The 15613-nt window shown below is 51.2% G+C and overlaps 1 protein-coding gene across 2 annotated transcripts; it reads right to left on the bottom strand.

The window, feature by feature from the left end:
- Positions 1-13817: 13817 nt before the first annotated feature.
- Positions 13818-15234, bottom strand: ATP5MC2 (ATP synthase membrane subunit c locus 2). Of its 2 annotated transcripts, none has more exons than XM_050914144.1 (4): positions 15161-15234; positions 14521-14603; positions 14156-14353; positions 13818-14070 (listed from the first exon to the last, which is right to left on the bottom strand). In XM_050914144.1, the coding sequence occupies exons 1-4, from the start codon at positions 15197-15199 to the stop codon at positions 13956-13958; spliced, it is 435 nt and encodes a 144-aa protein (XP_050770101.1). In that variant the 5' UTR covers positions 15200-15234; the 3' UTR covers positions 13818-13955. The 2 variants fall into 2 exon arrangements, with proteins under 2 accessions (XP_050770101.1, XP_050770102.1); XM_050914145.1 differs by having other exon boundaries at positions 14156-14316; positions 14526-14603.
- Positions 15235-15613: the final 379 nt, after the last annotated feature.

Here is a 15613-nt window from a genome sequence, read left to right as displayed (position 1 = left end):
GAAATACTTCAGATCCCAATGAACGCTTGGGCGTATGCAAATATTGTTCTGCTTCGAGTTTGCCAGCACAGCTCCACAGCACAGCTCCCCTCTCCAGCACGAATGCACTTACTAGTACACCAGTACAAGCACATTTATGGTTTATTCCCATAAATCATAAGGATAAACTTTACATTAATATGACCACAAAATTAAAGCTAGAGGTTGCACCAACTATGAAACAAAACCAAAAGAGCTGCAGAGCAACCTCCTAAAAATAGGCTTAAAGTAGAACAGAAAACAAAAGCAAACTGCACGCTCTGCTGACAGAAGTCTCTCTCTGCTAAGATTTACTCGCCTAGGAAGACCTGAGTGAAGAATGAGCTGCAAAATGAGTTAGAAGAAAGAAAATTGCTAGAGATAGGGACATCAAGAGAAAGGACATACCTAGGGAGCTGACTGTAAGTTAAGACTGTCAGTGAAAGGTGCGGTGCAGAAACAAAAGGGCTGTTAGTTTCCAAGAGATGAACGGACGCCTGCAGGTACGATCAAGCCTCCCTCGCTCTATATTCTGTCTGTGCATGAGTTTATCTATGGTTATTTTTCAGATTCCAGTAAAAGGCTTCAGTCTCCCATCGCGCTCTCTTACCCCTCAGATTTGCAGCCTCCAAAACAACAAACAATTGCTTGAGCGCTGCACTGTGAAAAGGGACAATTTAGGGAATTTCAGCATCAGTTTTAAGTCTGCCAAGAGTTACGGCAATGATAGAAGGAGAGGTGGCAAGGAAAAGCAGACAAATCACACAGGATAACTGCGTTGGTGCCTCGGTGTCAGGATCAGTGCCAACGCTGCGGTGACTGCGGCACCCAGCACCCCAAAAAGGCTCTTACTGGGGTGCTCTAGGATGAGGGAGTTCATCTGAGATGGGCGATGCCATCTGCAAGCAAAAAAAAAAAGGATACCCAGATGGTTCAGTGCAACTGCCCCGTCCTGTATCACTGCAGGACATGTACTGGCACTGAGATTATAACTGTTTTACTCTCCAAAATGAAAAAGCACCCTTCACAGATGTAAAACCCATCACAGACACCCGCCTCAGGCGTGCAGGAACACGTCTAAGCAAAGGTGCAGCTAAAGGTAAGATGTCTTTCTACCAAGAGGCAATAGGGAAAACCTGTTTGCAATTGTCCCAGGCTATTAAATAGGGCAAAGAGTTTTCAAGAAGGGTGGAGGATCCAGGGAGGGCTGTGACTTTTGTAGGAAAATTACACTACTTAGCTGACAGCAGGAGCAAAGGCAGAACTGGATCACAAATGGTGTTCTTATAATAATCCCCATATTTCCCCAAAAAAGGGAAAGAAGTCTTCCCACAGAAAGCTTCGTCACCTGGGATTATTGCGAGGTACAGCCCGGGTACCACTACACCTATGGCAGGCAAAGCTTGTTTTCTCGTTAATGAAGTCACTGTGCTCCTCGCTACTCTTCTACTTTTGGCATGCCAGTTTAATGCAAAAGGTAAAACAGAGCTAGGAGTTAACTTTTTACGAGACTGAGCTACATGGGATTAATTCTCAGAGACTAATGAGTCGCAAGGCCATCCCAGATCAATTTGGGTAACTTTGTTGAGACCTGGGAGCTATGCCAAGAGCATTAACAACCAGAGCCGCGATACAAACAAGCCTATTCAAACACAAATAGTGCTCAAGACACTAGACCAAGCCCCAAGGACAGGCAGTACACTGCTACTGGGAAGAAGAGATAAAACCACAATAAACTAGATTATTATAGATGGCTGCACAGAATCTGTGCTGTAGCATACATCTTACTAGAGGAGAATATACAAGATCGCAGGCAGACTCGAGACAGAATCCGTAATTGCCACTGGGAGCTGGAACTGGAAGAGAGGTTGGTTGCAATCAAAAACCAAACTGCTTTTTGGTAAGTACGAGGGAAAGAAAGTCAGACTAAGACGGCCATTTCTACTCTGCTAGCCAAAAGAGAAGGAAGCATAAGGCACTGCCCCAAGCTCTCAAAAATAGTAAGAGATTTCCCACTAAAATGCAAGGAAGGAAACATGTTGCTTTGAGACCGTTCCAGGAAAGGCTCTTTATTATTTTTTCTAAGTGCAGTCATTAACAGCTCTCTGCCTCGAGCTTCCTGACCATCGAAATGAATATTCAGCACACAGTGCTCTGAATAGGTTGGGATCAGCAGGGTCACAGAGGCAGCAGCAAGAGGCAGCTGCACCCAGAAAACGCACGGAGGGGAACCCAGTCCTTCCACAGCACTTGGCTGGGGTTTAGCGTCGGCATTCCCCATGCTACCCTGGATTAACGTACGACACTGCGGTGATGATTCGGAGCACCGTAATCCATCGTAAAGTGGGGTAAAAACGAATAGGTCAAGTTCTTCCTTAAAAAAAACAACCCAAGAAAACAAGCCACTTTAACATGTAGGCTTCCTTGTCGCAGGGTTAGCTCTACAAGACAGAGGGCTAGGTGTCCAACCTGCTTTTAGGTGCTTTGTAAAGTCAATTTGGCACCTCATTTCCACTGGCGAATGACTGCTGACTCTCAAACTAAATTAGGTGCCTGCAGGGACTTAGGAACAGAGCTTGTTCTGCACCTTTGGGTGCCCAGATCTCAGTTTGACTATCGCCAGCTATTATACACCCAAAGACGTTGCAAAAGATTCTAAGTTTTACAGGGAGAGGCCACCACTGAGCTTAGTGAAAACGCGCAGGCTACTGTCAGTCCTAGGCTTCGACTTGAAAGTTGTTTGGGGGCGTGAGGGAAGGAGTGAGAATGTTTGCTTTGTAACCAAAAAGCTACAAGAGAGCTTAAAATTGTCATCTGGGAAAGAAGGCCAAAAGCCGATGCTATAAAATCTGCTTTAGAGGCATAACACCCTTATGCTTTATAAGCTTGATAAAGCAAACCCAACTGTATAAACTGGAATATTGGCAAGGAACTCACTTGAACTAAATCTCCAACAGACACACAGTATTTAACAAGTCATTACGAGTTAACCTACAGCGCAGGGTGAAAGCAAAGTCCAACCACTTACCATCTGACTGTACCTTTCTGGGTGTTCAGCACTGCTCTCAAGCTTGTAGAGGATCCCCTACCCACAAGAGCATCCCCAAATAGTTGGGACATTCGCCTCAATAGCATCAAAGATGCACTACACCCTTGCTTCTCACTTGCAAGTGCCTTTAAACAGCCCTGGAGCTTCACCACCCCTGCGAGCTGCAGTTGCTGCTACCAGAAGAACGACCTTTCCTACCAGGCATGACATCAGGCCTTAAAGTGACTTAAAAAAGCAGCTCTCCTCAGCTCACACAGGAGCACATTAACAGCCCGGCTGCAAAGAGTATCTCCATGCGCTTTGGGAAAAAAGTCAAACCTCACATGAAGCAACAGCCACAAACAAGAGTCGTTCTCCTCCTCCCAGTGCATGAGCGATGGGATAGGGAGGCATCGTCAGCATCCTGTCAAACGTAAACCAAACTCCAGCGAAAGGAGTAACATGGGCCCCAAACCAGCGCATCAGCCATGAGAGACTTCGCCGAGACCAGAAAAGCTTTTCCCCTGCAGTTAGAGCAACAAACCGCCTCGGCTGAGAGCTCCAGGCAGCCAAAAGGCTTTTCTCAGCACAGCTTCCACCAGTCCTCCCAACTTCACAACTTAGACTGTTTATAACCCTCTTATAAACAGTAACAAGTTTACCGTTACCATAACAAAAAGTGTAATTTGTTAACGTTGCCTCAACATTAGGGCCTGGCAGGATAAAAACCATTATAGAAGCTCCATTGTCCAAGAGCCTGCTCGCACTGGCCGGCCTCCAGATCAGATCTGGCCTGGCCTCCGACTTCAGAGCAAGGTGTTAGACAAAGTCTCGTGTCATCTCGGCACAGCTGGGCCCCAGCCGAGCCACGGGTCTGCCTGCACATCACAGGCGGCACAAAGGGAAGGATACTGGGTTTTTTTTTTAATCTATGCAGAACACCGTGATGAAAAAAGCAAGTGAGGCCAACGACAAGAAGCTCAAGTGATCTGGAACCATCTTCAGGAGGTCCTTCCGCTCTCTAATATCGAGCTGAGGGACACCGGCGCGCAGATTGTGAGCACTTCTCGGGTTCGGTGTTTTCGAGGTGTGAGGAGGTCCGATTTCATCGCACTAACAGCATGCATCCTCCTGCTCCTCCTTTCACAGTCAGATTCCTGAGAGAGAAGTAGCTGCTGCTCTTCAAAATACCTACTTTAACTAATCCTTGCCAAACATCACCGAAGCAGCCGTAGCTTGGCAAAACATGCTTTAACGCAGGCAAGGTTTCTCTAGTTAGGTGCCAAGTATCAGATTTCTAATACGAAAAGGCATCTGTCCAACGGGTTTCAAAGCCTTTCATGAACATGAGACAAAATCCAACATAAACCAGCAAGTCAGCAACTTCCCCAGGCAAGAAGATGGAGAAAGACCATCTCTAAATCATCATCCAATTACTCATATGCCCAAGTTGTGCTTCCACTCCCTGTTTCTGGAGGAAAGATGGACTCTGCAGGATGTCCCTAAGGTATTTACACAAAGACACAAGGAAGAGACCAAACTGCAAGACCCCGACAGTGGACAGAGCAGGACTCACTGGCAGCACCCAGATAGGGTATTCGATGGGAGCACCTAGCCAGCTCCCATCAAATACAGCATCCAGCCTCAACACTCCAACGAGCAGCAAGGCCCCAGGCATGCTTCATCATCAACTGGTTGCTCCAGGACCTCCTCCAAAACAGGAGGAACTACATGGAAGTCCCTGAGCCTCTTCGCTGCAGTCAGACAAGCCTCCACTTAATTCCCACCGCTGCTGTCACCTTTGAGATCAGAGCAGACCCTGCGTCTTTGGCTAGACCCAGAGGTACCTCTGTCGCCAGGAGCAAGGTAACAACCTAAGCGTGAACCCAGAGTGACAACAGGCGAGAGCACACCTGTACCCAACTCTAGCCAAAGCAACAGGGCACAAACCTTCCCCACAATTTCAACCAAAAAGCTTTTCTTTCCTCCTTCACACCACAACCAACTGAACCCTTGCAGCCCGCAGAAAAAGAGGCTCTAAGCAGAGATCACCAGGTAGGAAATCCTTCTGGCGTTGCTTCCAGCAGGTTCGAATTTGTAGCACGACGGCACACTGAGTAAACAGACACTCTAAAAGGCAGACTCCAAGACGCACGCAGGCAGCCTCCGGATCTCGGCACTACAGCTCTCGGGTCGCCTTGCGCTTCTTCATTAGCGGTGATACATCTTCAGCTATATACTTCTTCACAGCAGGGACAACATATTGCAAGAGATCTACTACAGGAGAGAGAAATAATTCAAGTTTAAAGGAAAAACCTAAGAGACCCACTGTTTCTTACCGAGTAGAGATAATTATAAGAAAGCCATGACAAGCCTTAGAGAATGCATTATTTTACCTAGGAAATGCCTAAGTGACCTAGAAACTGGAGTCCCATTTCCTGAAATTATTTAGCTGCTTAAGAGCCCTTGTTTCAATGAAAGTGAGAAAAAAAGCTGCTGAAAATGGGACGTAAGAGCCCAAGTCAAGCTTGAACATATTTTCCCCACAATGGTGTGTGAATAGTTTTAAAGGAAGATCAAAGTCAAGGCTGTACAGAGTTAAGAACAGGAGAGCCCCTTATGTAAGCGACTACCTATGGATAAAACTCTTGTCAATGAATTAAAATAACTGAAATAGCACCAGCGGGACAGAGGACAGAAAGGCACGACGTTCTTGTATGTATGCCCAGTCATAAAGTAAAAATATTTTGTCCCACCTGTTATTATTTACATCATATGTGGGCATTTTTATTTATTTAGCATTCAAAGGCACACACATTTTATAGCGTCATTATTTGATATGCGAGCCCTAAAATCAGAGGGGAGCAAGAAATATTCCAAATATAAGCAACGTCTAGAAATCTGGTACATTATTGTGAGTTGTTTAACTAGAACTGCATTCTGCCTTTGGAATGATTGCGTTTTAGCAGTGAACAAAGCAATGATTTCCTATATATAGTTTACATAACTCACAATGTGAAATCTTACATAGATGAAGGATACAGCATCCTAAACGTGGATCATACAAACGGGCGCTCTATATGCATTAAAAACAGAGAGCTTTCCAAAAAACAAAGGAAAAGAAAGCAACGTGGGGTAGAAAGAGGAAAAACATCCACACGAAGAAGAGCGAGCATCCCTCAGGAAGTTTCTCACTACCTCCACCAGAAAACGTACTTGCTCATTAAAACGCTGCCAACACGCTCAGGATTGTGTTCAAAAAAATCACGTTTCGTCATGTTTGCTTTGCACATGGCTCCGTCGGAGCGAGCATCTGGATGATGAGCAATGCTCGCTCTTATATAAACTCTCCAGGTTTGTAACAGTGCACTCTGCCATATAAAGACTTCTAATCCAATTAAGGCTGTAGATAAACTTCCTCAGCTCCGTTTTCATACAGTAAATCTACCTCGTGCTGCGGGATGCTCGGCTAAGTCTCTGCCTTCACATTTTCGGGACCCAATGGTTAATTCCAGGAGACCTGGCACCCAGCTGCTGTCACCCCTGGTGACAATCTGCCTTTAGATCTCATCTCCCTCTGCTGCTCCCCCTCCAGCTCTATTTTACCAACACTCAAAAAAATAAGGGAATATTCCTACTGCAGGAACAGCGGAAGAACGGCCCGTGAAAGGCTGCCAAGCCTACCTTCAGATGCCGCTGCAATGAGAACAGCATGAGGCAGAAGAAAACTTTACATTTCACTGCAAGGAGATTAATTGGCAAAGCTTTCCCTGCCCACACGCAACCTACTTCAACTTCACCAGCGGTAGGTTCAACCTCACTTTCAAAACTTCTAAGGATTTCCAGCATCTTCAGCCGTGGACACGACCAGCTGTACCTCTAGAAACAAGTCTATTTTAAACGCCGGCGATTTTAAATAATTGCAAGCATTAACTGCTTAGCGATTTGAAGATTTGTTCCCTTCATCTCAGCAGACTCAGCACCAACAAGAGCTTTTTGGCAGAAACCCCAAAAAGCCATGTTCTGCTCCAAGTCTGGTTTACTCACTTTGGAAACAGTTAAAGGGTATAACACAGCTCGGTACGGTTAGTTACACAGGTATAAATACACTCATTCGGCCATTGCTTATTCCCCAGCACTGCCAAGTCCACATCTAGCCAAGTCCTTAATACACTGAAGTCTGTGAAAGACTGCTTTTTTATTATTATTATTTTAAATAGTAACAATGGTATTCAGAAGGAGGTCTCCGCTAGCCAGGGCTGAAAACATTCTCCATAAGCAAAAAAAAAAAAAAAAAAAAAGAAAACCAACCCAGAAAGCTGTGCAAGAGCTCTCTCGCTAAAGGCAGCACTGCAAGCGTGGCAGCGCGTCCCCAAAAAGCAGGGAAGTGGTGAACTTTGCAGCGTTACACTCTTTCAAACGTGCATTTCATACCCAAGGAGTTCAAACATCTTTTTTTCGGGAGAAGGGGAGGAAAATGTCTTCGTACAGCTTCTCTTTTAGGGGTTTTTCGGTAGCCGTGCCTCACAAAGAAAGCTCAGAGCTCTGCAGAGCATGCACAGAGAAATACCCCCAGTGGGTAGCACAGCCCGTAGCTGGCAGAGAAGCTTTGTTTATTCATGAACCAGCTTGCAACGGCTGGCACCACATCTCCACTGCTGCTTTATTCTCTCGCACAAGGGTGGGACAGCAGAGCGGCATTCCAGACCGCTGCAGGCTCTCTGCGGGCTGGCTCGCTCCTGCGATGAGAGCGGCAGCACTGTTTGCAATCCCCGCGCTGCTCCCCGTGAGCCAAACGCATTGCTTTCGTCGGGAAACTTCAATAAATGGTTCCTGTCACCTGGGAGCTCAGCTCTGTGCTTGTCCCCATGCGGGACGGCAGCCCCTGCTCAGGTACAGCAGCAAAAGGGAGACGTGGAGGTAGGAAAATTCACCTCGGCCAGCTTGGCCTCTCACCGCCACCCCAGCAAAGCGTGCAAAAAGCTTAGAGGAAAGAGGCGCAAGCCAAAAAATCCTGCTCCACTAAATAATTAGCCTGCATTAAAATTAGGTTTAGCCTCAGCGAAACCACACTGTGTTGGAGTTGGTTAAGGCACTGAATTTATCATGTTTCAAAAACAAATGTCAGACTTTGGCATGCACTGAAATACAGCGTGTGCTATATAAAGGCTACTGTACGGCTGACTTTGCATCAGCACGTGTCCCACCAGGTGTATCGGGGAGGTGGGGAAAAAAAAAGGCAAGAAGCCTCTTGGAAGATTATGAAATTGAACTTCACAGAAGCAATTAAGCCAAACTCCCACGAGCCAAGACTAATTGCAGCAAAACACACTGTAAATATCAGCTCTAAAGAGGGAGAACAAACCCAAGCGCATGAATATCAACCAGCAGCTTGGAGAGGAACCCCTGTGGATACCAGCACCTCCAAGGGCTGTAAATTAGGAAATCCTGGTGTCCTCCAACACGTGTGCTCTCCATGGCCCCGTCTCGCAGCTTACCCGCCTGCGTGCGCATCGCTTGGAGGAAGGCTGAGGCCACAGATACAGCTCGGCCAGCCTCAAACTCCTGCTCCTGCTGCTTCTGCCAACAGAGCAAGGCTGCACGCAGGTTAAGCCTTAACTTTTTGGATCTGGGCAAAGAGATTTCAAGAAGCGGAGAAGGAGCAGATTTAAGAGATTCGCTGAAGACTTCAAGTGACATGACGTAGGAATTCATCAGCCAGATGAAAAGATGTGACAAATATTGTGATGTGAAGGCGGATTAAAACCTCAGTTTTATATTCAAAAGGAAGCGAGGCTATAAATGTGCTTTTGTTTCAGTCTCTATAGGTGGCTTCCTACCCACCTCCGCACCAAACAAACCTTTTCTAGCTCCCCAGGGAAACCCTTGCTTACATCTCTGCTCAGCCTACACTACTCAGCATTCACCCATTGTATTACAAGTTCCTTGAAACCAAAACCGAGAAACTAGATTACTTTAAAGGGGGGGGGGAATGAATGAAGTTACAGGAAGCAACAGGTCCCCAGTCCTGAAAGTCTATTACAAAAAAATATTTTCTCCCAGCATTTCCTCTCAAAATGCATCGTAGTTGGGTGCTAAATGACTGGGGGAAGAGCGGTTTTGGAAATCTGGCTTCAGTTCTCGGTGCTAGGAACGTTTAAAGAAAAAATAAAGCCCCAAGAAAGTCAGAAGGATAAATAAAACCAAACAGAATGCGAAAAAGCATCACATGTGATGCAGCAGAAAATGAGTCCAAAACAAAATCCAACCCAGAGATCCTCTACTAACACATGCTGCAAAAAACAACACATGCACCATGAAGCCTGCCAGAAGTTGAGCGTATTTTACTAAGCCATTTTAAAAATGTTTCCACCACAAAGAGGCAGCGACCGGCTCTGGGTGAGGATATGTCCCTGTTGGTTGTCCTCATCCCTGCTGCACACCCTCAGAAGAACTCCAGTTCCTCCTGGCTGCCTCATCACGTGAAACCGGTGAACCTTGCAAGCAGGCTCCTGCGTGTTCAAGGAGGATGGAAGGAGGATTCGGTTTCTTCCCCCCAACCATCCTCTCACACCCATCCACTCGCGCTTCCTCTCTTAAACTTCCCCATCTTTCAAAACAGGCGAGGGAAATTTCCTGCCCGCCCCATGCCACGTCCGCAAACCCCCTTTTAGGCGTCCTGAGAACGTCCTCCACAGTCAGGATCTCCTCCAGTCAGGCTCCGAGGGGTTTCGGAAGAGATAAGAATAAAGACATTAATGAGAAGTTTGATTTTTTTTTTTTAAGCCACATCCTTTTATTTTTGCCATCTTCCTACACGGCATATCTATGCAATCACCACCACAGTCGTGCCACACGGATTGTACAGCGCTTCCAAGTTAACTCAGACTGGCAACAGTGCCGTCAACCAGCTTAAAAAGAGTAATAACACTTGCAACGTACCAAGGCGGGCTGAGCATCTAACAGTGGGACTCAGCAAGGCTCAACAGCAAGTTCATTTTCACCTGACATCTTTGTAAATCACACAGAGAAAATAATCAGAGCATTTCACCTGACATCTTTGTAAATCACACAGAGAAAATAATCAGAGCACTAAATACATACAGTGGGAAATGCTGGAGAAGACTGGAAAATAAGGAACCTTGAGAAAACAGAAATACGAGCAAGAATAAGTAGAAATTAATGTTAGAAATATCCCTCAACAGGGAAAAGTTAAGTTAGAGCGAAAGACAAATTGCAAGTGGGAGGTTTAACATATTCACAAAGTTTGTGTAAAGCTTTTCCATCTTATAATCTGAGCAGACAGAGAGCAAGGAGGGAAAGTCCCGATCGCCAGCACTCTGATGCAAACCATGTTCAACTCCAAGCTATTCGGTATCAGAAGGATATTGGCAAATTGGAAGGCATTCAGGAAAATATAGTTAAGCAGCTGGAGGGATTGATTTACAAAGAAAGATTAAAATAACTAGACGCCTAGTTTGGCTAAGTGGTAAGGTGGACATGATAATTTTTTACAGTTAGTTGACAGGCAAGTGCCAGAAAGGAGAGGCAGTGTTTAACACACTACAATTAGGTATAACCAAAGGATTGGCACGCAATTAAGGAAATTCGTGGCTGCATTAAAGTTCTCAAAGCAGCGAGGTCTATCGGATACTAAAAGAGTCTCCCACTTCTCGATTCCCAACCAACTTCTAATCAGAAATAAAACACTCTTCTGAGAAAAGATCATCCCGGCCGCAGGTAATCATTACAAACCTCGCAGGTCGATTGCTGACTAGCTGCTTCCACCAGCTGAACCCACACCTTTTTTGTTTGTTTGTTTTTAACACTAAGAGCAAACAAGCACTCCAGCACTCTCCAGCCCGCAAAGCGATTACAGTTGGCAACAGTAATTACCCCACTCATGTCACAGAAGGTGAATATGATCTATCACTTGAAGGAAACAAGGAGCAAGGATGTTAACCCTACTCATTTTCCAAACGGGAATCTGGCTGTTCAATCCACCTCCCACAAACTTCTCCTGCACACTCAAACAGTGAAGTTATTCTTAGTCTCCGCTGAGAAAACCCCAATCCAAAAAAACTGTTCAACAAAGCCAGTGGTTGAAAACTGCTGCTGAATTCCTCTCCAGAAATGACTGCATTTTAGTGACAACTATTTTTAAAGCAGTTTGCAAAGAAGACAACCCCTTCAGACCATGCCTGGCAGAAGAAAGTCCCTGCTCAACAAGCACTGTAGTGAGGCAAAATAAATTGGGTAATCCACTGAAGTGTTAACGACACTTTCATGTTGTACTCCTGAACGTTAAATTGAAATGTTGTCTTTTGAGGGACCTGAGCAGGGAAAGAAGCGATAACTTCATAAAGAAAGATAATGATGGGACTCGGTGAAGAAGAGGCAACAAAGAAAGAGGCAGAAAGAGCAAAACAGGCAAAGCTGAGCAGAACAAGGAGTTTTTGTTGTCACACACATTTCATCTCACACCTGAACCAGCTGATCTCTTTTCCTTAGTAAGGTTGAGGGACTCCATACCAACGCTTCTGGCAGTAGGAACAAAACAGCATTGAGACATGACCCAGGTTGTGCTCGCAAAGTTGGAGCTACCGAGAGGCAACAGATTTCACAGCGCCAGCGGCAGATGAGCAAGTGCAAGGTGAAACCTCACCGCTTCAACAAGCTCTCAGAAGTCTGAGCTCTCAAAGTGCCCCAGTGAGAATTAACCGCTGTTTCAGACTTGGGAAGAAACTACTTAATTCTCCAATTCCTGCTGTTTGCATGTCTTCCTTTACCCAGTGCTGTGGGAGTCACTGATCCCCCTGGGACTGCGTGGGGTGGGATGGGCTGAGAGCACCCCCCCACCTCCCAACACCCTGCAGACCCACAGCCATTCAGCAGCCTACACCCTGTTCCCCACCTCACCACCAATCCCCATGGGCACCTACAACCTCTCCACACCCTTTCTATATTTGCTTGCCACTGGGAGCCCCCACACTGGGAGCCCCCCAGGTAGGCCTGGATCCTCCCCAGCTGCCCCAAGAGTCACAAGCCACCACCCTGAGCCCAAACCCCTCTTCGTGTAGGAGGGCAGAGTCCCAATTAAAGGGGTTCCCTCAGCACCTGCACCTCAGGGGGTTCCCCCCAGGACCCCTCCCAAGGCTCCTCTAACCCCTGAGGTCCACATATCTGCCATCCCGCAGGACACCCTAGATCTCTTCAGGGTCCCCCAGGACCTACACACGAAAGGGTCTCCCATACCTACAACCTTCAAAGACACCCCCCCCCCCCCAGTTCTCTCGCATCTTCCAGAGCTCCCCCACCTCTCAAGCCCCCCCCCCCCGTCGGCAGTCCATCAAGACTCCCCAAAACCTCTCCAGGGTTCTCTCCTCAGACTCCCACTGCAAGACCCCTCTCCCCTTAAAGCCCCCCATATCTGCAAACCCTAAGACCCCCTCAAGACACCCACTCCCTATTTTCAATCCCTCAAGCCCCCCCATATTCTCCAAGACTCCCCAAGGCCCCCAACCCAAAGCCCCCCCCAGACCTCCACCTCTCGTGGCCCTCCATACTCCTAACGTCCCGTATCCCGCTGACCTCCCCACACCTCCACCCCTAGCCCCCCGAGCCTCCCCATTTCCCCGGGCCTCCCCACCCCGGGGCCCCCTGGCCTCCGGGCTCCCCCCCCCTCAGGCACCGCCCGGGCCCCTCGCTGCCTCCAGCAGCCCCGCCCACCTTGGGAGGGGCTTGCCCCATCGCGGCGCCCCCTAAGCTACCATTGGCCGCGGCGCCCGCCACTCCGGGCCTGGCGGCGAGCCGATTGGCCGGAGGGCGCTGTCAATCAGCGAAGGGGCGGGGGAAGGCAGAGCGGCTGCCTCACGAAAACTCGGGGAGAGTTGTGGGGGGAGGGGCCGGCCGGGGCTCCCCGCGGCCCCCCGGGGCTGCCCCGCTGCCTCTCTCGTCGCCGCCTCCGCCCGGGGCGGCCCGCGGCCCGCCGAGCCCGGGCGCCGCCGGTTACCTGAGGGAAGGCCGGGCCGGGCCGCGCCGCCGCCGGGGCCTCGCGCTGGCTGCCTCTCGCGCTGGGGCTCCCGCCTCCCCTCCGCGAACCCCCCCCTCCCGCCGCCCCCCCCACGCGCGCGAGACTCTCGCGAGACCCGAAGGGAGGTAACGGCGCCGGGGCCAATGGGGGGCTTCGGGGGCGGGGTCCCCCCGCGGAGGGGCGGGGCTGACCACGCCTCTTCGGGGGTGGCCAGAGAGAGGGAGGCCTCCGGGGGGGACAGAGAGACCGCCCAGGGGGCCCTCCATCCTGGGGGGACAACGAGACGGGGACACCCCGACACCTGGACACCCCGCTACCGGGACACCCCAGAGCCCAGGACACACCTGATACCAGCACCCCAACACCCAGCAACACCCCAAACCCCAGCTCCTGGCCCTGGGGCTGCCAGGCAGCCGGTCCCGGTTGAGGTGTTCCCAAGGGGGTGATGTCCCTGGGCAGGAACAGATGGAGGTGTCAGCCCGGGCTGCAGTCCCGAGGGCTCCCGGCTGTCCCCGGGGATCAACGATGTCCCCGTCCCCTTGGGGACATGGCTGAGGGCTCAAGGTGGCAGCAGGGCTCGGCCCCAGGCACCTGGTGTCCCCTCTGGGGACAATGCCACCTCCCCAGGGGGAGGAAGCAAGGCCAGGGCAGCGTGGTTCCTTGCTGCGCCGTGCCCCAGTGCCAGCCACGGGCAAGTGACACAGGACGGGGCCACCAAGGAGACACGAGGAGCCAAGACCCCGTTATCAAACCGTCTTTATTCCCGTCTTGCCCGTGGCGGGGCCGGGGCTCTCCCCTGCCACCCAGCCGGCATTCACGGCTGGGCGTGGGACCGGGCACAGCGAGGTGCCGGCTCCGTCACCGTCACCAGCTCCGTCACATGGCGAAGAGGATGAGGAAGGCCACCATGAGGCAGAAGAGCCCCATGGCCTCGGAGAGGGCAAAGCCCAAGATGGCGTAGGAGAAAAGCTGCTGTTTAAGCGAGGGGTTCCTGTGGGGAGAGGAGAGGCCTGTCAGCAGGGGCGCAGCCGGCCCCTGACCCCCCCATTTCCACCCCCTCGGTGTCCCCCCCTGACCTGGCGTAACCGATGATGAGGCTGCCGAAGACGGTGCCGATGCCGGCACCAGAGCCGGCCACCCCCACGGTGGCAGCGCCGGCGCCGATGAACTTGGCGGCGGTGTCGATGTCCCGGTGGGCCGCGCTCATCTGGATGGCCCGGTGGGCGCCTGGCCACACCTGGGGGGGGACAGGAGGGTGGGCAAAAGGGGGGAACCTCACCCCAGCCCCCCAGGACCTCAGTTTCCCCCCCCATTGAGCTTCCTGCAGCCTCTCGGGGAGCCCCAGAGTGGGCAGGGGGCACAGTGGCTTCCGTGCGGCCCTCCCAGGGCTGGTGCTCAGCACCCCCCGGCCCCCCTGCGTCCCCCAGTCCAAGCTGGGTGCATTACCTGCTCCGTCCGGGCCTCAGGGCTGCTCAGCACGGAGGCAGAGAGGGGCTGGCACAGCATCCGCGAGCTCCTCCTCACCTGCAAGGCACAGCACCCTCAGATTTGGGTGGGACACCCCACCCTGCGCTCCCCCAGGGCAGTGAAACTCCACCCAAGGGTCCCCTGAGGCCACCGCTGCCACCTCTGGTAACCCCCAAACCTGCTCAGCCCCTCGGGGTGCCCCGTGAGCCGGCAGCACCCAGACGGGAGAGGTCTGTTCTGGCACCCAGCACCGAAGTGGAGGTCCCGGGCGCCCCACGGCCCCGCCACGGGCACCCCAGAGCCGCAGGGGTGGGCATACGGATCCTGCGTGTCGCCGGAGCTGGCACCCAGCCAAAGGCGCTTTATTCCCAGCGCCATATCTGCCTCCACATGGGTAATTAGTAACCGTCGAGGGATGGCAAACGATCTTTAACCAGAGTGGCTGAGCGCTCAGGGCTCCGCTCACCTTCAGTGCGGCCCAGGGTGGCTCTAAACCTGCAAAAGTGTCCCCAAACCTCTCGCCCTGTCCCTGAGGGGAGCATGCGTTAACCCCCCCCCCCCCGCGTCCCACGCAGGGGACATCGAGGGCGAAGGAGGGGTTTGTCACTACTCACTAGCGCAGGAGCGGAGACGAACTTTGCACAGGCGTACATGGTGAGGGACGGAGGGGGACACGTGTGGGACACGGCTGGAAGAGACACACAGACACCGGGGTGTGAGGGGCCGCACCGTGTGGGATCCGGCCTCATGGATGCGGGGTGGCCCCCGGGACAGGCAAGGGACTTGGGGACACACAGGAGGTCTGAGCCATGCAGGAATGGCGGGGCAGGACATGTCTTTGTCACCCAGGTGACAGCTCCTGTCTGAGTGCCACCATGGTGGCAGTTTGGGGCTCAGGAATTTGGGGTCCTGGAGTTGCTCCAGTGCATGTCCTGGGGGGTTTCACCCACCCGAGGGGCAACAGGAGCTCATGACCCCCCTGGTCCCCATGAGGTGGGACAGGGCTTGGGGAACCCACCTCAGAGAACGGGGCAGTTCTCGGGGTGTCACGGTCTGGGGACCCCCAG

Source organism: Gymnogyps californianus, unplaced genomic scaffold (assembly GCF_018139145.2).
Source record: "Gymnogyps californianus isolate 813 unplaced genomic scaffold, ASM1813914v2 HiC_scaffold_32, whole genome shotgun sequence".
NCBI lineage: Eukaryota > Metazoa > Chordata > Aves > Accipitriformes > Cathartidae > Gymnogyps > Gymnogyps californianus.
The sequence above is the reverse complement of the archived record's forward strand: the minus strand, read 5'-3'. Positions and strand labels throughout refer to the sequence as shown.